At 34.8% G+C, this 24,640-nt stretch overlaps 1 protein-coding gene across 2 annotated transcripts; it reads right to left on the bottom strand.

The window, feature by feature from the left end:
• Window positions 1-1,676: 1,676 nt before the first annotated feature.
• LOC139686094 (protein CNPPD1) lies at window positions 1,677-23,821 on the bottom strand. 2 transcript variants are annotated; one of them, XM_071583258.1, is made up of 7 exons: window positions 23,665-23,821; window positions 23,472-23,568; window positions 21,379-21,626; window positions 18,504-18,632; window positions 15,437-15,604; window positions 10,068-10,368; window positions 1,677-9,662 (listed from the first exon to the last, which is right to left on the bottom strand). In XM_071583258.1, the coding sequence occupies exons 1-7, from the start codon at window positions 23,734-23,736 to the stop codon at window positions 9,646-9,648; spliced, it is 1,032 nt and encodes a 343-aa protein (XP_071439359.1). In that variant the 5' UTR covers window positions 23,737-23,821; the 3' UTR covers window positions 1,677-9,645. The 2 variants fall into 2 exon arrangements, with proteins under 2 accessions (XP_071439359.1, XP_071439358.1); XM_071583257.1 differs by having other exon boundaries at window positions 1,677-10,368.
• Window positions 23,822-24,640: the final 819 nt, after the last annotated feature.

Raw genomic sequence — 24,640 nt, 5'->3', positions numbered from 1 at the left:
TTTGCTCCTTCACCTTGACTTGGAGGGAAGAATGCCTTGCACACAGCTCCATCAAAATTTTCAGATAGGAAATTTCTCTTACGCAAAATAGATCAGGAAGCCTTGGCACACAAATCACGATTGAGTCAAAGAGAATGGAATTTTTAACTGTAGAAGAAATCCAGCATCTAGTTGAAAATGAAGGGCTCATTGTTTATGGTATTGACTTTCTCACGAGCTTGTTTTGGTATTTAGAAGACCTCACTTCAATTATGGACATTCCAAGTGGATTCCCTTGATACCTTCCATTGGGATATATAACATATATTTGCATTAATTGCCAACCATCAGGTATAAGTCTCCCAACACATACTAGCTAATCACCACTGTTTTGGCTAATTAGTAATAACGTTCCCAATTACTTCCCAGTGCCCTCATCCTCTTCCACTCGCTCACCATTTTTCCTAATCCTTTTATTGACTTCTTTCACTCCTCAACATGCAATCAAGTCTACCTCTGAGATGGCCACACCCAGCATGTCAGATTTTTTCCTAATAGTTGGACATTTTGGGTTCTAATTTGGAAAATGTTGTTCTTTTCAAATAGTTTTGTGCTTGCTTCATGTTCAATTTATGGATTATTTAAATACGTGATGAGTCAAATATTGAAGAATTCAGCATAACTCTTTCTCCATCAGCTAGAAGGTTCACAAAGTAGTAGATACTAATACCACACATGGAATTTAGGGGTTTATGTCCATCACCTGCTGGTAACTTCAAAAGCAGCTTACCAGAAGTTCAAATTTCCATGCCAGTTCTTGATTGTAATGCAAGAACACCCTTGACTATCCCCTACCACATGTAACACAACATTGAACCAGTCCCTTTCTCCATTATCAGAGGCCTTTAATTTGCAGATGGGCCCCGATTACCTCTCCACTCAGAATGCATGAATTTCACATACTTAAGGACTAAGAATTAGGTTTACTATCAATTTACTAACCAGTGGGCTAGTTACAGTGATAGAAACTGCAACTCCAGCAAAAAATGTAATAACGCGCCTGAACCCATGCATTAAAATACACAAGATAACATATATTCTAGACAATAGTGATGAGACCAGCTAAAACCTACCAAATTCAAGATTGCCAAAATATAAAGTCTCTTTTTGATAGTTTAATTGCTGGCTAGTCCTTAATTATTAACACTGAACAGAGGATGTATTTTATAGAAGAAAATGCGCCATAAAGTAAGCCTTAGGCAGAGTACTTAGTTAGTAGTACTTATTTTACAACACCAGCCTTGACCCTTTGAATCAATAACTTTAAGCCAATTTTTGTGCTGCCCTTATTTTGGGTTTAAGTAGGTAATAATCAGAATTTTATTTAAATAGATTGAAATATTTTCCCTGTAAAATAAATGATTCTTCATTTTCTAATTGGTCAATCAAATATAATGATATTCGTTAGAATTATATGCCAAATAAGATCCGAAGAAGTGTAAAATTTGCAAGGATAAAAAAATATGAATCTTGGAACTGGCCAAAATGCTGAACTACTCATCACATAATAACTATGTTCCAGCAAACCTATCTAAAGAAAACCACAAAGGAATGAAACGGAAATGATACAATGGTCCAAGTTCTTCACTTCACAAACAGACATTTGATTGCCAAATGATTAGGAAGACAATTTGAAAAACAGATTTCACCATGTTCATTTATAATTTCATAAACAATACATAAGTAATAAATAAGCTCAAGGTGAAAACACAATTGATCACAATGGAATTTTTTCAAATAATTTCACATTATTTCAAGTTTATAGGATCACAGTAAAGGGAGAATAGGACACAATGGCTCAAAACACACTTTGGTTTACATACTAACAAGCATTACTACATTTCAATTTTAAATATTTGATAAGTTTCCATTAAAATTCCTTAAAACCAATAGTACTTATTTTAAAACACCAGGAGGCATTAAGTCTATACAATTGTTAAACCTATGCCAACCACAAAATGCAGAAGTAACTTCATGCTCTCAGATGGATAAGCTAACACGAAATAAATTAACCTTGCACGCTCATTTATTTTCCCAGACCTTGAGCTTATCGTCCTGCTTTCCTATGTTATCCTCAACAATTGCATATGCTCTGATTAACAAAAATAGGATCAATTCCATGACAGTGGATGCTGCTCTTGGTGTTACATATACATGCTAGAACTGGATTAATCCCAGGCACTAGTTTGAACCAAAATAATAATGTTTACAGAAGGGATTCACTAAGTCTTTCATCACTTACAGCCATCACCTTGAAAATGTGAAACAAGCTGTCTTTTTGTAAAAAAAACTTCTATTATGGATAAAATCCATAGCCCTTGATAAAAAGAAGTCCCAAATTATTAACTGTACACCATGGAGAACACTAAATATGGTAGTTATAAAGCAAACTATTTCTCTCTATTGGTCAATATATGTCATATCTAGGGTTCTTGTGTCCATGTACCAGGAAAATATCCATATGCCTGTTTATGAAAATATCATCTGTTAGTTAATTCATTGAATTAGGGTAGAACATTATAAATACTAATTAAGTATTCTACCAGTCTGAGTATAAGGAAATTTCATTTTACATACCTAGCAACTTATCTCAGCCAAATATTAAAATAAATATCAATTAGTCATTGAGTTATACCAAAGGATAACTAAGTTATATCAAACCTAGGTGTAACTGACTTTAAATGCACCACAGCACATCTAGCTATTCAAAAAGATATAAATAAAAAACATCAGAGGATATATTTTAGTATTCAAACTTACAAGTTGATGAAACGGTAAGGTATACAAAATTTCTATATAAACACTTGGGAATAGACTAGTAGAGCACATCTGAATAAAAAGCATTGAAAGAAAAAAATGCATATTGAGAGAAATGCATATTCTCTAAACAAACATCAGCAAAATCAAACACTTTTGTACACAATGATTAAGACAATTGACTGATCATTTTGGGATGCAGTAAAAAACTAAATTTCTAGAAGATCTAATTCTGCTACTGCCTGAAATATCTCTTTTGAGACATTTACTCTTTGAAAACAGAACTATTTCAAGACTTTGGAGTTCCCAAGGTTTGTTCACCACTCCTAAATTTTAATAGTACTGTAAGTATTTAGTGCAAAGAGACAACCAATTAGTATTGATTACAATTGCCATTGTAATTAATGTGCTCACAATACAATGGGTTTTGATTAAACTCTGATGGGTTGGCCACTGACAAAACTGTTGAGAAGTGAATGTTTAATTCTAGGATCAAAAGTACATAGACCACTGAAAGCATCCACACAACCACTTATTTGTTGATATTCAGTAAATCATCTGCTGCAGTGCAAACCAGAACTTTATGCCTTAGTCTTTAGCAACATTTTCAGATATTTAACAATGTTTGTCCAACATACCTCATTCATCTGGGGGCTGACATCATATTACTACTACTTTGAATTTCACAATATCTTAAAAATGGTACATACACAAAATCTGGTACACTTTTGTCTTTCCAAAAATATTGACTGCATTCATCAATTATATTCCCCTCTTACATGAGAGAAATTTGGCTGTAATAGTTCTTCCAAGCATTTACTGAGACATTTCCTTCAAATCTAAATTATTCAAGAATATATAACTTTCAGACATGAAATATGCACACTTACACAATATAAACAAGAAGATATGTCTGATTTCTACATATCACACACCACAATTACAAAATTTCCACTGAGTATTGATGTTTAGAATGACCAAGATCAGAGGAAGGACTTGAGATTACAAATGTAGAATTTCTCTAATTTCAGAATTTTTGCTATCATACAAATGAGAAAATCACAAACAAAGAGACAAAAACAAACATAATATGAAACACAAAAATAAGAAGGTGGGTTTATAAGGCCTCTTTCTCCAAAGGAAACTGTCAAATGAGCAGTGTCACAGTACTTCAAATGTTATACTTCCACTATTAATATTTATGCCCTTTTATGTTAATTATAGTTAACAATACCAATATTAAGCAGGTGGATTTTCCTTCCCAAGGTGCCCACATTATCCCTCTTTTTAAAATATATGAAGAAAGAATTCTTAATACAAAGTTCTGAAACTGGGCAACATATTATACATGAACAGCCATAATAGTAAACGTTATTCAACTGCTTTGCAGACAAAATAATATAAAAACATTCTTACACTTCAACTCTAAGAGAATCAAATGTCATTTACCAATGTAAAATAAGTCATTAATACTTCAGATATATAAAAAGCATGGACACCATTCACCCATTGTCAAAGAAGTTCTACTTGGTCTCTATTCACCATGGACAGTCAAGTTCAGCTCAGTATTACGGGTAGGGTTGGTTGAGCTAATCTGGTGGGTAATAATGTGCTTGTCTGTTAAATGTATGGCTTCACTTTTGAACCCAGTCTTTGGCAAGAGCATTTTGTACTATAAATATTTCTCCTTCAATATAAGAAAGGTCTAAATTTTTGAAGGTGCTTGATTCATGATACCATTAGAGTACTTCTTGGATGTGGAAACTCCATCCTGATTCCCTGCAATACAGCCATCAGGGTCTAGACTACACACTCCTGAGATAGTATTCAACCTAGGATGTGCATCGTAAGAGGTGGGAGACTAGCCCTCCAGACCCAGCTCAATAGAATGCCTATAAAACCATCATCAATCAGGGTGCCTGATATCCAACTTAAGAGAAATCTCCTTAGTTTTACCAGTTGGCAGATGCTCTATTATGTTTAAAATGTTAAATTCACAATTTTAAGAGACCAAAAATTATCACTCACTTGTCACGGTGCTGACTTATGTAATTAATCAACAAACTTTCACTTTTGATGACATCCCCTGCAAGTCATAGCAGCATTTATATTCGTCTGAATCAAGATTACTCATAAAAAGTAAAAAAAAAAATATATCCAGATTTACTATGACCATAATTTACCTATTGAGCAGTAACTTAAGGTGATAAAATACACATAGCACTCTGGGTACACCACCAATTGGGGGAAGGAAGAAGCATCTGTGGGGAGAAAAGATGCCTGTGTTTTGGTAGCTATTTCCCCAGAACGAGGACGTGTGGAGAAACAAGAAAGGTAACACATGTTTGAGTGGACTAAGAAGGTGAGAATGCAGGCATAAAAGTAGAAACTACAAAGAAAGTGTTGAGCAAAAACCCTTAAGGATTGGGAGTACCCACAATTTGTTATGGAGGAAAAGGAATATTTGAAACCTACATTTAAGAAATAGATCACTAATGTCTATAGATAAAGTAATCTTACCCATTGTCTTGGACATAAATTCAATGCATAATCCTATTGCATATTTATATCAATCATGATATAATGCAAGCATTTCTCTTACTTTAAATCAGGATAATGCTCAATGTAAATGAATACTTGGTTAATTTATTGAGTACTTTTCGGTGTATTCCATGGGACATTATACTATAGTAACCTTTGGCAGCTTTTGTTAATGATGTTCTACCACTGGCATAGTCTCTCTCTGTTCCTATTCCTCAATTCTCAAACCCAATATTGGCACTTACCCAAGGCTCAAATTTAACTCAATTTACTTACTGCTATATAAAAAGCCTTTCCCCAAAATTTTGCACTAAGTAAAACAGCTAATTTTATCCGTTCACCCCATGTCTTGGTACACTTAATATTTTCACGTATCACATTAATGCACTTAATTTCATTTTATGAATAAAATAAACTTGGCTCCCATGTCTTGGTACACTTAATATTTTCACGTATCACATTAATGCACTTCATTTGATTTTATGAATAAAATAAACTTGGCTAAGTCCACAAAAATATTTGTGTTCTCAAACCCAAGGCTTAAGAATAAAGAATTTTTGGCATTAGTCAAAACCTGGGTTGGAAAAAACTAGTTTTTTTGGAATTTACTAATTTCATTTAAACAAACTAATTCTTAGAAATAAAAGCACTGCAGTCGCGAAGGGAATTGGTGACTTGACAGTTGTGGAGTACTATTGCCAATGCAAGCACCATACACACACTGAATATGAAAGAAATACATTGAGGTCTATATGATATAATATCATTAGCATTTCCTATGCTGGACTAAACCTGGCTCCCTTATGTGTAAAACTTCCGGGTAAAATCACTGACTTATCATCTTATCAAAATGTTAGACCCCCACCTCCTTCATACAATTTTAATATTTGAACACCAGCTCCTTTAACCCATGCATGCACTGAGTAAACTCTTAAGTCTAGCCCACCCTAACATGATTTCTCCTAACCCACCTTCCCTTTATCATAATATATAATTCCCTTGCAGGATAGTGCCACAGGCATCACTCAGGAAAAATATTTGATTTTCATTATAATCAAAGGACACACATCAATTTCCCCTTCTCCAAAGGCAAAAATTGGCTTGTGTTATATCATTGTTATAATGGTAATAATTATTTATCAGAAATGGATAATCCCCCATCAGCCCCTCTCCTTTTCCTCTTTTTGTAACATTCACACAGAGTACCTGCAATATATTTTGTCATCCGTTGATACTAACAGGTGCAAAAAGTACAATCATGGTAAATGATTTTCAAATGTGCAAACCAATGAGCATTGCTCTTTACACCTTTCTGAATACTCTATACATATGTAGTCAATAAATGCTGCCATGACTTACAGAAACCACCACTGGAAAAAGAATTTTGAAGAGAAATTGTATCAATTAACACCACCATAAGAGAATGACAATCAATGATTATTTTACCGCTAAATGTTAATAAATCAGATAAGCATATTAAAGTCTGCAATACTTTATACGCATAATAAAGGGTAAGTTTGTTTAGAAACACACCCACATATTTATTAATTCATAGATCAACTTAATGACCAAATCAGAGCACTTTTCCACTGATGGGGTTCGGTTTTGGCAGGAGTAGGGTCGCTTGGCATAGAATTGGGAAACAAAAATTCCCTAATGTGTAGTCGTGATGCATTCTCTACAGAGCACACTAGATTGAAGACAGCCACAGCTACACACCTATCCAGACAACAAGACCGATCCACCGAAACATTTATTTCTACACTAATAGGTGTGTAGCTGCAGCTACAAATCCTCAAAAGCGTGCCCTACAGGGACCATTCTACTATTATCCATCAGGCACTATTCTCCTTTTTTCCCAATCCTCATATGCTCAGTTTTTATGATAAGTTTGAAGGCATGTCCACTTTGCATTCACCCTCTTTGAACCTCCTCATATCCAATTATCAACCCCTATTAACCCCACAAACTGTGCAACATTTCACCTACGTTCCTTTCTCTACACTGAATAACAACTGGTGATGCAAGCTCTCCTTGTCCTCATCTCTCCCTCTTATTAAGTGAATACCCCAACTAAGCAATGTAAATGCACCTTCAACCATCCCAGTACCATATCCCTCACCAAACATTTTCAAATTCCCACCCTAATCCCTGCTCTCTCTCTTCCTTTGTTCCACAACCAACTTTTGCCCCAACCCCTCACATCCCATGACCCACTTTCATAACCACCCCAAAAACTGAATATACATGTGTACACCAGTGTATGATTTCTGTAACTGTACTGTACACTTCTCTAAAGATGTAGCACAGCAATGAGACCTTGGTCATGCAATTAGTTAGTAAATAATTAATTGTGAAGTATTTTGGCTCTTTTCATCATGAAGCAGTTCAGTGAAGTCACACAGAAATCCAATTCCTATCAAAAATTCCCAGTTTTCCAGGGAATATTTTTGGATTACAGGAATATTTAACATCCTCAAATAAGTACATGTTAGGGTAAATATTGGTCATACTGTGATAATTATGGACTGCATATGACATAAATTACAGGGAACAGTCAGTTAAATCTTAATTCCCAAAGAAAACATTGAAACATCTGGCATGTGAATTTTGATTTTGTATTTATCTACCACTTTTTTAAGCATCCATAGCAAATTGGCTGAAATTTCACTGTTTCTACTTCAATTGTTCAATCAGCAGAAAAATGATAGATGTAATTATAATTCCTCAAATTTTCAAGGCCCTCCTGACACACCTGTTTTTATGGTGAAACAAAAAAGATGATTTTATAATTTCCTACCAGAAACTCAAGAATGGTAATTATGACTTTCTGAAACAGAGAAATTCTCCAGACAACAACATGAATGCACACAGTACTACTCAACTGCCATGTGGACAATTTACAGAGAAAAGCAGCCAACAAAAATGACAAATTCATAGTGACATATCACAAAACTGTTAACACTCAAGCCTATATGCACAAAATTCTCTATATGCCAATGAAATAATGGCAATAGCATGTTTATGTGATATCTATGCTTCTGAAAATTTACCCTAAAAGCTACATGGCCCAAAACAGTGAATTCACAAATGACATCCATGGCAGCTAAACCCACAAATTGAGTGCACTTTCCTTATGACTCTCAATGGAATGTATTTTGGTGTTACTTAACTTCTTATTTGCAGGTATTCATTAAAATTTGACAATCAACACATTTTCCAACACATGAATGTTCCTAATTATAGGAAAGAATAAATTTACACCAAGTTGAGATGACAAGAAAGAAGATAAACGATAAAACACTCAAATATATTAGAAAAAATTTGAAAACAATATTGTGAACCAATAGTAAAATTAGTTTCAAACTGGAAAACTAACATGACATGAGGCAAAAAATACCATCTACAAAATATCAGAAATATTTCTTGGCTCAAATTACTTCACAATGGTGAAAGTATTGTAAATTGAGTCTGGATTTACAAATACCTCACCAGATATATAATTAATAAATTAATTAATGACACTATAATTGTAATTTAATTTCACAGGACAATGACAAAATCTTGAAAATATGTCAAAAGGATAGACCAACAGGAACAAATACAGAAAATTATTTTACTCACAGTTGGTGCACATAATGGCCTGTATCTAGGGTGAGGACCAGTCAGTTTTACAGGTATTGTAACTCTAGGCTGAAAATATGCATATCCTCCACTTACACAAAATCTTAATCAAAAGCAGTATTGAATATACTTATTGGTTTTAAGAGACTGATTTTGAAATGCCATGCCAGGATAATACAAAAAATAGATTTACAAATAACATGATTTAATTTCACTGAGGATGGCAATTAGGCCAAATATTGCCATATTAAATTTTCTTAAGTATTCCCTAAATCATTAAAATTGCATTTCTTGAGACTAAATTAAAGTAATTCAAAATTGTGGCAATTAATATCGGTGAAGCTTCGAATTCATGTTTTTGAAGAGGACAACAAAAAAAATGCAAATTTGAGGCAAACTAGATTTAAGGTACCAATATACATTATGTAAACAAAGTGTTATAAGCAGAAACTACGGGAAAATTATAAAGATCAGCTAGTCAACTTCATGAGGTGGTGAGATTTTATGTCAAACCCAGGTTTCAGGAATGTAAATTTCAAATCAAGGCCCATAAATTAAAAGTTTTGATTTAATTGCAAGGAGTAATCAGAGTCCTGTTTCACAACAATGTACTTCATTACCTAGTTAAAAATTCATTTTCATTTTACTCCAACAACATGCAGCCCAATCAGCAGCACACTTTCATCAGTATTGACTTGCCTCTAATGAAACATGTGAATGAGAAGGAATTGATAGAGCAGTTTGCATACAAGCATTTTTGTTATGGGATTCTAATGAACTAACTCTTTCATCGTCTAACTCCAAAGATAATCCAGAATTCCAATAATGACTAAATATTTGAAAGTTACGTGATATATTTTCACCAATGATCCAATTTTTGTTGAATATCTGAATGCAGAATCTTAAATCAAACAAACTATCTTGCTTCACTGACTTCTTTCCAAACATTCCAGTAATAAGATTTTCACCATTGAAGAATGAATCAAATAATCTTGAAGCAACATTTATGCAATTGAAAAATGATCCCAAAGATTTAATTTCAAGAAAACTAATCTTAGGAAAGGTAACTAAGTTGAGCACACCATAAGGAGACCTATTTTCTTCACCTTTCACAAATACTGGACTTCCTTGTAAATTGGGAACATGGTCCTCCAACTCATTAGCAATATCCACGGAACAGTCCAAGGATGTGTGAATGACAGATGCCCTTAAACAGGATTCAGAAACGTTGCCTATATCTTTTTGAAGTGGGAAGTCTAATGGAGCCTGGGCTGGTTTGGCCAAGAGAGAAGTATGGTGCACAGACTGGAGTACAGATGTTGGAGATGGCAAGCTAGAAACGATGATTGTGGACCCAAGAAGAGTAAGGACTCCTGCTGTGTAACTGGTTAGACATACTGCTGACACCTGTAATTAAATTAAGAAATAACTGAAAATGACATCATAATAAAGTCCTTGCATAATTTAAATGTTCCAAAGGACCTAGAGAGAAATATATGGCAAACACCCATAAGTGGCATGCTACAGGTGTCAATGAAAGATTTAAAAAAATGAATTAATCTATTCATGAAAGCAATGATTCCAGTCTATCAGAATACAAAGTAAGTTTAGAATGTTCACTCAAATGCAATTTAGAAATTAACTCTTACGCACATAAACAACTTTGACCAATAAAAATGATAGCTCTTCTGGCCACTTGATTCTTTCTAAGTAAAATTAGCTCATCAGCTACTAGCTCGGGATGATATGACACCCTAGAGGTCCACTATTAACACCCCGGATCTCTGGTGGTGATTCCATAAAATATGGTTAAGAATACCAAGTTCTAAGGTCAGTATTAAAACAGAATGAGGTGACAAATTACTTCACAAGATAAAAATATCATTCTCCAGGATTATTCACAGGTTGAGTCCCCAATACTTTAGTCTAAATGCCCATTCAAGTTCCCTTTTCCATTCCTAATTTTCTATACATAGACATTATAAGCATTCATAGACTTGGCTAACTGTTTGGAGCTTTGATACCTAGTGTCCTGCTGCAAGATCTTCTCCAAATGTACAATCCTATATTTGTACAACAAAGTCGTTATCCAGCAAGAGTTGGTTGTTGGTTGTTCAAACTGATTGATGTATTGTCATCTAAGAGGTAGGATGATCATTTGTCACCCACAGAGAATTGCATCACAATAGACTTTGTGAAGAACCTTCTTTTTTGAAGCTGTTTTAATTAGTCCTGGTTATCACATTGGTGAGTTGAAATACCTGATTTTTGGTATATACATGGGTACATGTATATTCCAACAAGGGTACATGTATCCATTATAGATAAGTTTAATAGAGTAGGCATTCAGCTGAGACACTGCAACAGAGTGTTAGTTGTCCAGGAGGTTCTACTAATTAAGTCATTTTTCCCATGTTTGCACACAAAAAAGAAAAGTTATTAAACATTTTAAGCATTCTTTGAGTGAAAAAAGTTGAATAAAATCTACCAACAAAATAATAATATGCAAGTCCATAAATGGATCCAGGCCCAAAACACAAGGTCAAATAGCACCTTTCTAATGCTGGTGAGGTAAGTTGAACAAAGATAATGATCGAAAAACTTCATCAGAACTTAATAAAATTTCATCTAACCAAGGATGAGGGAATTGATTACAGGAATGTTAAGTAAAGATGTTAATATATATTACAGATATAGATGTGATGTGGTGGAACTGTTCCATAATGACAGAGACAAAGACTATGACTTATAGAGCAGAAAATAGTATTAGTCTTCGTCTCCGTTATTAAAGACATAAAGATAAAGCTCATTGAAACTAATTATTGCAGACCTACTTGAAACATTTGCAGAATTTTGGAATCATAACAGAAAATAAGATTAAAAACAACTAAAACATTAAATTGCTATCATGCTTTACAGCATTTCCTAATCATTGCAAAACATTATCACTTGCACAATTAAGTACCTTTAAAATTCAAAAAGGTATTATGGCATGGTAAAATATTAAATACCATAAATGCAATTAAATATTTTATGCTGTAAATAAATTAACTATTTGTTTGCAATTTATAAAGTAACAATTTATTTACAGCAACAAACTCAAATAGACTACATCATTCACATGAGAAACAAAGACGGAGCCAAAAATGATATATCCGTGCAATGCAGGTGGTGTGAGACTTCGTTAGACATGCAAGAAAAAGTAATTTATTAAACAGTGTTTTCCATTGCAAATGTACCAAATCCATGACATCATTTTAGACACTAACTTGCATTTTGCATTCTGGAAATGTTTTTCATGTCAGCCCCTCAAGTTTTCAATTGCTTACATGGAGGCTGATAATGAATCCTTACAAAAAACCAATAGATAAATCGTCAAGTGAGCATGAATTCAAACTCTGGTCGAGATAAGAAAAACCTTTACATTAGCCACAGGGATGGCGAGTAATAAACATGATCCAACACAGGATGAAGGTGGAACGTTGTCTGATGAGTCCATACTTGCTATGAAAACCTTGATTCTATTACCTACAGTGAAATCATTCCAGGAGCCCAAAACCTCTCACGAGATTCCAGATTTCAGTACCCTTGGTGAAATAAATTTTAAACAAGTTTTGGCAGAAAGTAGATGGGGGGGTGGTGCAGACTCACCTGAATCTTCAATAAATGTAATTGATTAACAAACATGACGCTAACAACACCTTAAGTGATATGAGACAGCTGAAAGTGGCTTTCGAGAGGTCTAACATAAGATGAACAAGCATCGGCAAAATACAGTTTTCAGGTGTAATTCTACCTCTACTGCTGACAAGTCTGTGTTTTACGACATACAATGCTAAAAGTGTTGATCTAAATTTGGATGTTCTAATTGTAGGAATAATATATCTATAGTTGATCCTGTTGATAAAAACCTAGAAACAACTAAAGCTATCAATGATATTATGTCTTTCTTGATGGCAGTTGAAATTGCCTCAAGTGTGCAACATAAAAAAGTAGTGAAAACAAAGTCTATGAACAGAATATGGAAGAGGAATATGATCTCACCAGATGATTTTATTTTTAAATCGGTGGTGCGACTGCAAACAAATTTACACAATCATGACATTTAAGTAAATCATTTTTGATCTTTCTCTGGGACTAATACCTCTAAGCTTAATTAAGAATGAAAAGTATACTAATTTTCATCTGTATGCATTTGTAATAAATTGCTTGAACTTTTAAAAATTTAAAAAAAATTCTTTTTTATTTATTTTAAAAATATATCAGGTTTTATTTTAAAAATATAAACCTGATTTTGTATGCCAATGAGCACTGGCTGAAGTCTAATGAACATAACTTAATATGTTTGCCAGGTTTTCCACACATGGATCTTCATAAAAAGATATTCCATTTAGGGAATTAAATCCATCCCTGTATGTCATTCTCAATTAAAAGTGCTTCTGGCCATTCTCTTCTGGTCATGGATTACTGTTCTATTCCCTTGGTGATTGATGACAGAGAATTAAACCATCAAGACAGTAATCAACCCGAAGGTTGGTTTGGTACGTGATGGTTGAGTTCACCCAATACTAAGCCTGATGCCATGTGAAATTCACACATCAGGGTCGGGGGGCCAGGAAAGGACCCTGTGCCGATTACGGTTTCCCAAGAAGACCTGGTACCCAAAGAATTACACAGCTTGTGTGGAGCTGTGTTTGCCCAGAGAGGTTAGGCCAGAAATTGAACCCAGGCCTTCCGGTCAGTAGTTCAATGCTATACCCCTGGTCTACCACGTACCCCAACAGAGAACATGCTCACAATATCTTCATTATAGATTCAGGAAATGCACACTACAAAACAATAATTGGTCTTCACTTTATGAAAAATTATGCCTGTTCCTTAAATTTAGACCAATCATTGCTAATAATTATTAACAACCATTATTTGAAATTACACCTTAATGCAAGTTAGCAGCCTGTTATGTCACTTGTCATGCTCATTTCTTTAATCAGATAGGTTTGAGGGAAAACACAATGATATGCTACAATAAATGTAGAGTCCATCAGAAAAGCTCTCTCAGAGTTACCTCATCAATAGGTGAAAAAGGACGTGGTTCCCATCTGTGGGATCACTCAGATCAAAATATCTAAAAGGATAAATTAGGGTATGATTTGTGTACAGAAAGGAAACCCCTGACTGTTCAGAGTAATAGTAAACGTGAGGATGCTGGCAATGCTTTGCCAAGTCGCCAGAGATCCACGATTTTGGGGATTTTTTTAGTTGTTTATGTAAAAAGGATTCTGATGATATCTGTGGGTGGAACGTAGCCTTGTCAATAAGTGAAAAAAACGGCTCCCAATCATTGGTGAAGAACTTAGGCAAGCAAGGTTAGACAGGCCGTGTAAATAAGGCCGTGGGCGTAGACAACATTCCTGTGGAACTACTTTAAGGTTTAAGAAAATGTGCAAGAAAGAGTTCTTATGGACTAATTCATAGCATATATGAGAGCATTTTCCCTTCACAATTCAAAACATCTAAGATTGTACCTGTTAATAAAAATAAGGACAGTTCAAATGATATGAATAGTTATAGACCTATAGCCGTCCAAAATACCGTCTCAAAAATACTTGAAAAGATTATGTACAACAAATTGAGTCCTTAATTGGAAAAATTATAAATAAAATAAATACGTCATCTTGTCACTTTCCCAACACAGCTTTGGAAAGAGAAGATTAACTAATATGTACACACACAGATATATATATATATATATATATATATATATATATATATATATATATATATATATATATATATATATATATATATATATACACACATTCAAGATAAGTATGAAGCCCTGGGCACACGCTATCTATACAAATTCATGATAGCTACTGGATGAGTTCTGGATGCGTGTTATGCATAAGGCATGCGTTATTCATGGGAAAATACAGTACATTGGATGTCAGCCAGGACAGATAAAAATGAAACTAGAACCTCCAGATATGGGCATACCATTTTATAATAGACTTACCTTTTTACCTTTTAAACTGTAAGAGTATGTAGACTTTCAAGGCCGAATTGAAAAGTATCTTTATCAAAAAAAAATAATATTCTGCAGATAAATTCATGTGCGACAAGTCCATTAATTGTACAAAGTAAATAATTTGAGAATGAATGTGCTTTATATTTTATGATTTTCATGCTGTACAAATTTAAATGTAATTCATTTCTTTTTTTAACATGACCTACAATCTTTCACATATATTTTTATGCAAAATGATCTACTGGGTAAATGAAGTTTATTACTGTTACAAGTTAATCAGAAACATCATATATTTTATTTAATGTGGAGACAAAACTCTTCCTTAGGCATTATTTGCACATGAGAAATATATTTTATACAAAAAAATTACCAATACAACATACAATATTCACACCAAACACATGTTTCAATCTCTCATTTTGATCAGAACATAACAAATTTACTTACTGTGAGTAGAGTGTTGGCAATTGAGAAGAGTTCTTTGGATTGAAGAAGATAATTGAGGTCAGAATATGTAAACCAGCCTTTCCGATGACCTTCTCTGAAGGCAACAGCTTCCTCCAGGGCCTCTAACCATTCCCAGAATTGGTGTTCCCGGACGTTTACCCTCCAATCCTTGAAACATATGATAGAGCACATTTATTATACAAGTGAGAAAGGTTGATGGAGAGCTACTGCCCAGACTATTAGACTCATTTTAAAGCAGTTGGTGACAATAATCAGGTTTAACTGTGCAAAATTAAGCAAAACACTTCAGTGGTGGTGCTAATTACTACATGGCTGAATATGAACCTGGTGGTTTATTCTGTAAATCAGAGCTCAAGAGTTAATGAACAAAAAGAGCTTCACTCGGGTCGAAGTTCCAAACTTAATTCTGCGAATTACTTTTCCAAGATGTTTGTGTTCCTCTTCAACTCACAGTTTTATTTTGTAACTGGCAAAAAACTCCAGCTAGAGCCCAGCTAGAAATTAAGTTCCCCCCACCAAGGAAAACCCTACTTCAAATTAATGCACAGAAGCTTATTTGACTGAATGTAAGATTTTCATGCACGAAATTAACAGATTTACCTTGATTGTAAGAGACATTTATATTAATGCAATGTTTTAAACCCCATATTGATGAGTAACTTCAAGCACAATGACATGTCATTCACAGGATATCAACAAGTGGTTTCCTTAGCTTACCATATGAGATCAAGGGTAAAAGTCATGCTTTGTTTTGATGGACTGCACAATGAAAACACAAATTTGATGGTCAGTGAAATGGTATTGAGAGTCAGAGAATTGAGAGTTATCTTGAGCAGAATTAATGAACAGGCAGGAGTTTGAAAAACATTTAGATTTATACTGTGACCATATGCTCGCAAAATTGAAAATTCAGCAAAATTATGGCTTAGTGGCAATAAGACTGTGGTATGTGAAAATTTCATTAAAAATGAGAAATGATGGTTATTTTATCATCTGGACTCAAAACTTGTTCAAACGCCTCATGTTGCCAAATCTTAATCTGCAGAAAGAAAGAGCGAAACTGTGCCCAAGTAGTTCTAAATTGGATACAATATCATAATTATAGTTCCTGCATTTCTTCATCCCAGAATGGAATCTCTATGAACCGTTTCAAAATTGCCATTTGGTAACTTTTCTATGAAAATGAATCAAATAAGGACTTCTTCTGCAAAGCATCCATCAAATTCCCAAAGCTTCCGGGATTTACCATTTATCCAGATTGGGAGACACTTTGCTTATGCCATAAGATGGTTCATAGATATTCATCAATATCTTCAGTAAATCCCTTTTTAAAAAATAATATGTTAAGGACATGATATAATAATAAAACAAAAAATGTCATTGGCTATTTTGTGGAATATTCAATAACTCCTTAGGAAATCCCAGACTGATAGCATCCGAAAAGGCTTCCTTTTAGTAAGCCTTATCTCTCACTAGATGGCTGTCAAAATTTCGGCTTTATCAAAAATGTGGCTTCATTTTCAAAGTCGATTTAGGCAACAAGCTTTTGATAATTTATTATAATAGAAAAAATGAGTTTCATGTGGTGATTAAACACGTCTCTTTTAAAGGCTTAACATCAAAGCTGAGTAGTGTGAAGTTCATGGCACATCTGCTCCTGGTTTGTGAAACAGTGGATTAAATGAGTTTCAACGTAGTCGTACATCCACAAATGATGAACATCATTTAAGACATCAAGTGGTACAGACTACTTCTGAAATGATTGACAAAATCCACACCATGGTTTTGAATAATCGACAAATCCAAGTTCACCAAATATTTTAGGCCACATGCATATCACAAGGTACAGTGATTTCAATTTTGCTCAAAAAATTGGAAGTTAACTTAATCTGGGCATGATGGGTGCCACATTTGTCCTCTGAGGAGAAAGCAACTGCGCGGTCGATACTTTTGCTGGTTTGGTGCTTTTCCATTGCAATCCTTAAGTTTCTTTGTCAATACATAACTTTGGATAAAACATGGATACATTACTACAAGTCAGACACAAAGGAGCAGTCAAATCATTGGGTTTTAGAAAGGGATCCAGCTCAGAATTGGGCAATGATGGCTGACAAGGTGATTCCCATGGTTTTTTTGGAATTCACACAAAATGATCTTCATCGATTACTTGCAAAAAGGACAAATGATAAATGGAAAGTATCATGAGTCACTATTGCATCGGTTGAGTTAAGAAGTCAAGAAAATACATCCTCATTTGGCAGAGAGAAAAGTTCTCTTCCAAAAAGAAAATATGAGGGTGCACAACAGTGCAGTTTCGATGGGAAAAGGTTTTGAATTAAAGTTTGAATTACTATAAAAGCCACCATATTTACCACACTTGGCCCCCAGTGACTTCCTAACTAAATTTCCTAGCTAAAAAAATAGCTTGGAGGAAAATGATTCAGGTCAAACGAGGTCATCACCAGCACAGATGCTTACTTTGAGGACCTTCTGACATCCTATTTTTTGAACGGCTTAAAGAAGTTGGAGAAATGCTGGGAAAAAGTGTATCAAGGTAAAAGGAGATTGTTGAAAAATTAATAGGAATCTACCCAAAATAATTTGTTTTTAAAATATTTCCTAAGGATGCTTTATGGTCCAACAGATCTTAATTATTTACTATTAGCAAACCATCACACCATATCCATCATATGCTTTGCAAGCCTAAGTCTAGGGAAATCACTTACATTAACAAGATATTTCTAAAAATGTGCAATACAGGCATAACCGCTGTTATTTAGTGGTTATAAAAAAAACTGACATTGCAACAATTATTACCACAGAGTCTAAGCTTTACTACTGCCAATAATATCTATAACTACTTTGCTACTTTGAACTGCAAATGACTTAATGGTGAATCATTTAACCTGCAACTCCATAGTACCAAATCAGTATGGTTATCAGAAAGTACATATATTGAGTACTCACATCCTAAAAATATACAAAATATCACAAAAGTTACTCTTATATATACTCTTATATAACTGTTACATTTTTAAAAACTTACAATTGCATTAAGGAATTCCCTCTCTTCACAGTTTAGTTCAGTCTCGTCTATCCCTGAGGATGCAGCCCATTCATCATTAAACACTTCATCATCTTCACCATCATCATGAAGAAACTTACTTGCCACCATCTGTGCAAATAATACAAGTTATATAAAATTTTAAGAATTTTAAATGTTTACCACTTAAAAACTAAGACCTTACCCATTAAGGACAGCATGACATGTAAAATAATGGTTTTTTAGGGTTAATTTGGCTGTTAGAGTGCTCTGACAGCTTAAATTACTTTGCACCAGACCCAAAAGAGTGAGTTTCACCTGTGTCGGTAAATTGAGAAATATTTTCAAAAGGCTTTGGCATTTATACACATTGTAACAATTGTGCACTCCTTTTTCCATCAAGTAATTGAAGATATTTGAATTTACATCTGTAGCCATTTTACATACCTTACATTTCAATGTACATAGCATAGAAATATTTATAAAAATGAAAATGGCTGTATCTTATACAGTATTGACCCTTGTTACTTCTATCTTGCTTATTTAGGAATAATAAACCTAATACTTTTTTAACTGCCTCTGCCACGTGAAAGAAAGCTACAAATTTTTACTTTGGACTAGCTGATATTATTACATTATTTCATTGTCAACCATTTAAATCGGCACGCTCCTCATTTTCCTAACTTTACCTTAGAGTAAAAAACCATATGCCCCACATGAAAATATATTTATAGAAAGTGGTCCAATTAGCATTTTAAACAAGCAATTACAGGCAATTACAAACATGAAACCCTCACGATGACCTCCCTGGTAGGCTCACCATGGCTTTCAACAAGACAATTCATCACCCTTCTTTTCATCCAATATCCCAATCCTTTACCTACCCCTATCTCACTTGCCTAACAACCGCCTCTCCATAAAAATCTTCAGTATTTCATAAACAATCCAAAGGCTCTGCATCTATTTTTCTAATCTTATTTGAATATCACCCAAAAACATTTCCCCCCATGCCTAACAATTCTTTTTTTGATTTCCTTTCAAAACATTTTAACTTTCTAATCCTTCACATACACACACACACATCTCAAAAGCCTCCCATGTACATATTCCTCCAATGATCAAGTTTCAGAGCAATACAAAATCATGGTCCATCCATAGGTTCTTCCTAGTCTTTTCTTAACATCTTCAATCTTCATCTTTGCCATCAATTTGCTCCTCATTGCGAAAACTGCTTTGCCTAATGCAATTCTTCCACAAAAGTCACAAGTAATTTGACCATCTTGGTCCAAAACACGAGAAAAGTCAATTGCTTCCACATGCTTTAGTTTATGATTTCCTATTTCAAGAATACACGAAACATTCCTCATTTTCAAAAACATAATAACCTTTGCTTTGTTTACATTGAATCTTACCCTGTACCAATTACACTGATTTTCCAATGCACTCGGCAATCAATATAACCTCTTGGAAGACTAAATAAGATAAACCAGTTAATCTCAAATCATAAATGATTCCACGAATTTCTTGCCAAATTTTATTCCTATATCCAGTACTTCCTCCAAACATTTTTATCATTTCCTTTACATATAATAAGTGGAGCATGGATGTTAATGGGCATCCCTGTCTCACTCCTCTTCCAAACACTACTCATTCTGACTGTCCACCCACCACATGCACCTGAGCACTCTGAGACATGCCGATTGAAAACATATCTTCTCTCACTCCAAAATAGCCTGATTTTGCATAACACATTCAATAATTCTACCCAATTCACTCGATCAAATGCCTACTTGATAATCATAAAAAACCACATCCTGATTGTACTTTTTTATACTCTTTACCTTAATGACTTCAATGCTACCATGGAATCATGCATGCCTCTCCCCTTCCTGATGTCAAACTGATAATCTCCTATGTGCTTATTTGCCCACCTCTCAATCCTCTTATTCATGATTGTAAGAACCACTTCAGCTGTGTGTGCAGTCACATTTATTATTCTATAATCCTCACATCGCTCCCCATGGACTAAAGCCTTGACGTGTGGAAGGTCATGATCTCCCTGATGACTCCTAAGTCTGTGCATGCCCTTCAAAGTACTCTCCATTCATTGTAATGCACTTATTCCATCTTCTTTTCCACTGTTTAAAGAACCCTTGGAAGTCTTCCACAGTTAGGCTTATTAATTTTCACATCGTTTCTTGTTTTATTGTTTCCACATCTCCCCAGTGATGTCCCCTCATCACATTTTTGCATTTCGGGGTTAGGGAAAAGTCGCAAGGGGCAAAACCTGGCAAATAAGGAGGATGATCAAGGATTGTGATTAATTTTTTGCCAGAAACTGGCTAACGATCAATGCTGAATGTGCAGATGCATTGTCATGGTGAAGGATCCACCCATCGCCTTGAGTCAAATTTGGTCGCACACAACACACACAATCTCTCAAATGCTTGAGAACTGTAAGGTAGAACTCAGCATTTACTGCTTGTTCTTCTTTTTTTGGAATTTTTCAGTGGAATCACAAAGTTACTACTTTTCATTTCCAAAATAAGTTACATACAAATCAGCATTGTTGCAATTACAATTGTTCTTCTAAATAATTTTTTTAAATCCTAATTTATTTACATGTTTTTTTTAATTGAACGTCCACTTATCATGCATGCGTGATTTGAGTTCCATCCAATGAAAAATAAAATTGGCAATTGTTAATTTTGTAAAAACGATTTTACTACTCATAGGAAGCACTAAAATTTCAAGACATCCAAAAATAGTAGCGTGGTAGGTTTTACCACAGTTGACAAACTATTACTTCACTATTCATTCTGGATATAACATTAAATCTAATAATAAAAGCTATCAAATAAAAGAGATAAAACACTACCATTGAAACAACAAACAGCTTTGAAGGTGAAGTCTTCTCCAGATATTTGGGGTTGCATTCACGAAGTCGATCCACATATATTAAGGCCAAAACAAGGGAGCAAGGAGATATGCATGCTGCTCTCGATATCTCCCCAGCTTCTGCAACACCGAGCCTTTCCAATCCAAGAACCTTTCCCTCTGGACGCAAACGCAGGTGAACTCCATTCCCAGAGAATCGTGCCTTGGAAAATATCTCTGCTGCCAATTCTGAGCAAAAGGATATAATAATCAAAACTGAGATAATACACACAATGAACAATTAAACTGACACGCAACCGAGTCAAAAATCCTATCAAACTGAGCTATAGTGCACGTTCATCCAGAAAGAAGAAGTGCATGTCATACTCACACACAAATTGCTTATTTCCCTTCAATAGCAAATCAACAACTAGCACTTAAGACAAACACTTTCTATGAAAAATGAAACTAAATTACAATTTCCTCCAGCTAGCTTCATTTCAATCCCTTCTCACGAATCTCTATAAAGACAGGCATGTGCTTCCTTCGCTTCTATAACCAGTCAACAATTTCTATGACACATAGTGGTCTCATCTGGAAGAAATATACCCTTCTCCCTATAACTATCCCCCTTGGTGGTACAGGGACACAATTTTGTTTTTCAAACAACATGCTACAGCATAAACTTTTCAATGCGTTGACCTACAGTTTTGGCATTCCCCCACACAGCAAGACTACATGTTAAGCTACCTCAACAAACTGTTGTCATAATGTTAATTGAAATTCGTCCAAGCAGGTATGTGTGGTAGGGAGCTTAATGAGGGTGGCGGTGGAAGTTCATAGCCGATAAATATGGCAGAAAAAGGAAAATTTTGTTCCTTTCCAAACTAGCGCCACATAGTGGCGATCGCACTTTATCTTTTTACACCACTTAATCATCTTTTTACGGCAAATTTACAACAGATTCATTCCCAATGTGAAACTTTTTACAGGTACCAAATGTGATGAGCACTTCACGGCCAAAGTGGCTTTTAATTGTCACTTCTAAAAGAATCAACTCTGTGAGAATAATGCCCACATAGTTACATTTTTAAGACATTCAGTTGTTTGGCATGGACGCAGGTATAAAAACGTGTTTCCAAAATCTTGCCTTCACTTCTGGTGGGAGGGACTAAAGAAAGTTCGGCAATACCTAGTGATTACACAAATAAATACATCGATTGCACATGCGAGTAAGTAACATGAAGCTCGGCACTTAGCGTATAATGTTATATTTAAACATATAGTAATGTGGCATGTTTGCTTTCATTTAATTTTCAATGTTTCTATAGCTTTAACATATCTCGGATGGTGCAATCCCTTTTGTGATTCCGTCATTATAGATAACCAAGTATAAATACAGTCATATGTAATCTCTCTAAAGTACTTTCCGATTCCACAAAAACCTATTGGAATCAAGAATGTAATCCGCATATGATATCAGAAGTTCCTCTCATCAAATGCCAATTACGTTAGATGGCACCGGCGAGTAAAGATATTCACGGGTAAATCCAAAATACAACTTTTCCGAACACCTGTCCTTTGTCCACTTGTATCGACAATATAATGGCGGGAATGGCAACAGGCTTGTCGTTACGGCGTATATATTTATAATTAGTAATTTTGCTTCACGTTAGTTGCAGAAAATATTGTAACTCAAAGTGGGTCGGAAACTCCACGAACGCACTGTACGCCAAACAACAGAATCTGTTCACTCGAGATTTTACGATGGTGTCGAAATTTTAATGCGCATATGATAGCAGATTTTCCTCACTGAACCTGTTAGTGACATTAGGTGAAACTGCGGTACTAAATCACACATAAGTGAATCCTAAACACAACTTGACCTAACACTTGTCCTAGGGCCAGACAAAATAATGGCGGGAATGCCAACAGGTTTGTCGTTATGGTGAATATTTTTATGAGTAGTAATTTTACTTGAGGTTAGTTAAAGTAAATACTGTAACTCAAATATGGAACGTCATAAATGAACGGTTCACTTTAAGCCATACACATATCATTGAAATCTCTAAGTTCTAGATTTAAAGATAGTACCTGTCACGGGTAAACTAAAGCGATCAGTTTTTGGGAGCTTCCCATAGCATAGAGTCTTGTTAATTCTTGACAGAAACTCTTCGTGATTCCCAAATACCTGAAATAATAAATAATCACACGATCAGGGTTTCACTAAAAAGTTTTCCGAGCCTCATGATGAACATAAAGGTGAATCATCTTCAAATACAAGTACCTTCAATTTAGCTTTAGTTTCTCTTTTCTTTTTCTTCTGCAGCCATGACGAAAGCGTTATTTTGGGACCCATTGCCTAAAATTTAAACTATATTTTTCACCTCAACTAAATGATTACTTATCTATTCCAATAAATTTACTGCAGCTCCGTCATTCTCAAATTAACACAGGCCGCAACAGGATAACAATAGATTGACTCATCACCAAAAAAGAAGAAGAAAGAATTGCGATGTCCTTATCCAGCTGAAGTGATGGTTGCGTTCTCTGCGTTTCAAATATGAACTCACAGGGATTGATGTGCACAGGGTTCATGGTGAAGGTTATTTTGAAAGTAACCCTGACCAAAAATTGATATATATTTATTCAGTATTTAAATTTAATTAATTAATATGCGCTGAGCCGTTCCGGTGAAATGGTTAATCATGAAATGTAATTAAGCTCAAGGGCTAAAGCCGTGACCCTAGATCGAGGAATCAGAATGGTGCATTTTCACGATTTTATGAATAAAATCGGCTTGGCCAAGATTATAACGGCATACATCAGATAAAAGGGCATTTCGAGTGCGAAATATAAATACGTTATTACACGTACCAGCGCGTTATATTATTTGGCTCAAGGAAATCGGATCAAATTGCTGTTAAGGAATTTTTTAACTCTATAAGCGCAATTCTAGCCAATTCAAATACAGACCGATACTTCACCTTGATTCCTGGATCAGGGACTTTTACCTAGCGCACCACCACAAAATGAATGAAACCACCTCAATTATTATTGCCAAGACCTAATGATGGACACTACAGAGAAAATGAGTCCTGGCAACTACGGGACTTGGCCCAATCGGCCGTGTGAGGAAAATTAGAGAATATTAAGCGAGCGATAGAAAGAGGAACAAATTTTAGGTTTATGGGAGGTGAGATGGAAGGATTGTGGGGATTACTAGAGTGATAGTTGTAGATTAATATACAGCAGCGGGGACG

Source organism: Hetaerina americana, unplaced genomic scaffold (genome assembly GCF_022747635.1).
Source record: "Hetaerina americana unplaced genomic scaffold, ioHetAmer1.1.p SCAF_13, whole genome shotgun sequence".
NCBI lineage: Eukaryota > Metazoa > Arthropoda > Insecta > Odonata > Calopterygidae > Hetaerina > Hetaerina americana.
Note: the sequence above shows the minus strand (reverse complement) of the source record. Positions and strands in the feature narration are given on the sequence as shown.

What these genes read in the sequence shown, in the direction of transcription:
- LOC139686094 (XM_071583257.1), bottom strand. Translation starts at nt 23,736, where the DNA reads ATGGGTCCCAAAATAACGCTTTCGTCATGGCTGCAGAAGAAAAAGAAA. An exon ending in GGGAATTCCTTAATGCAATT is followed by an intron (nt 15,605 to 18,503) that starts GTAAGTTTTTAA and finishes ATATGTTTCAAG; the next exon opens with GATTGGAGGGTAAACGTCCG. An exon ending in TTGCCAACACTCTACTCACA is followed by an intron (nt 10,369 to 15,436) that starts GTAAGTAAATTT and finishes ATTTAATTACAG; the next exon opens with GTGTCAGCAGTATGTCTAAC.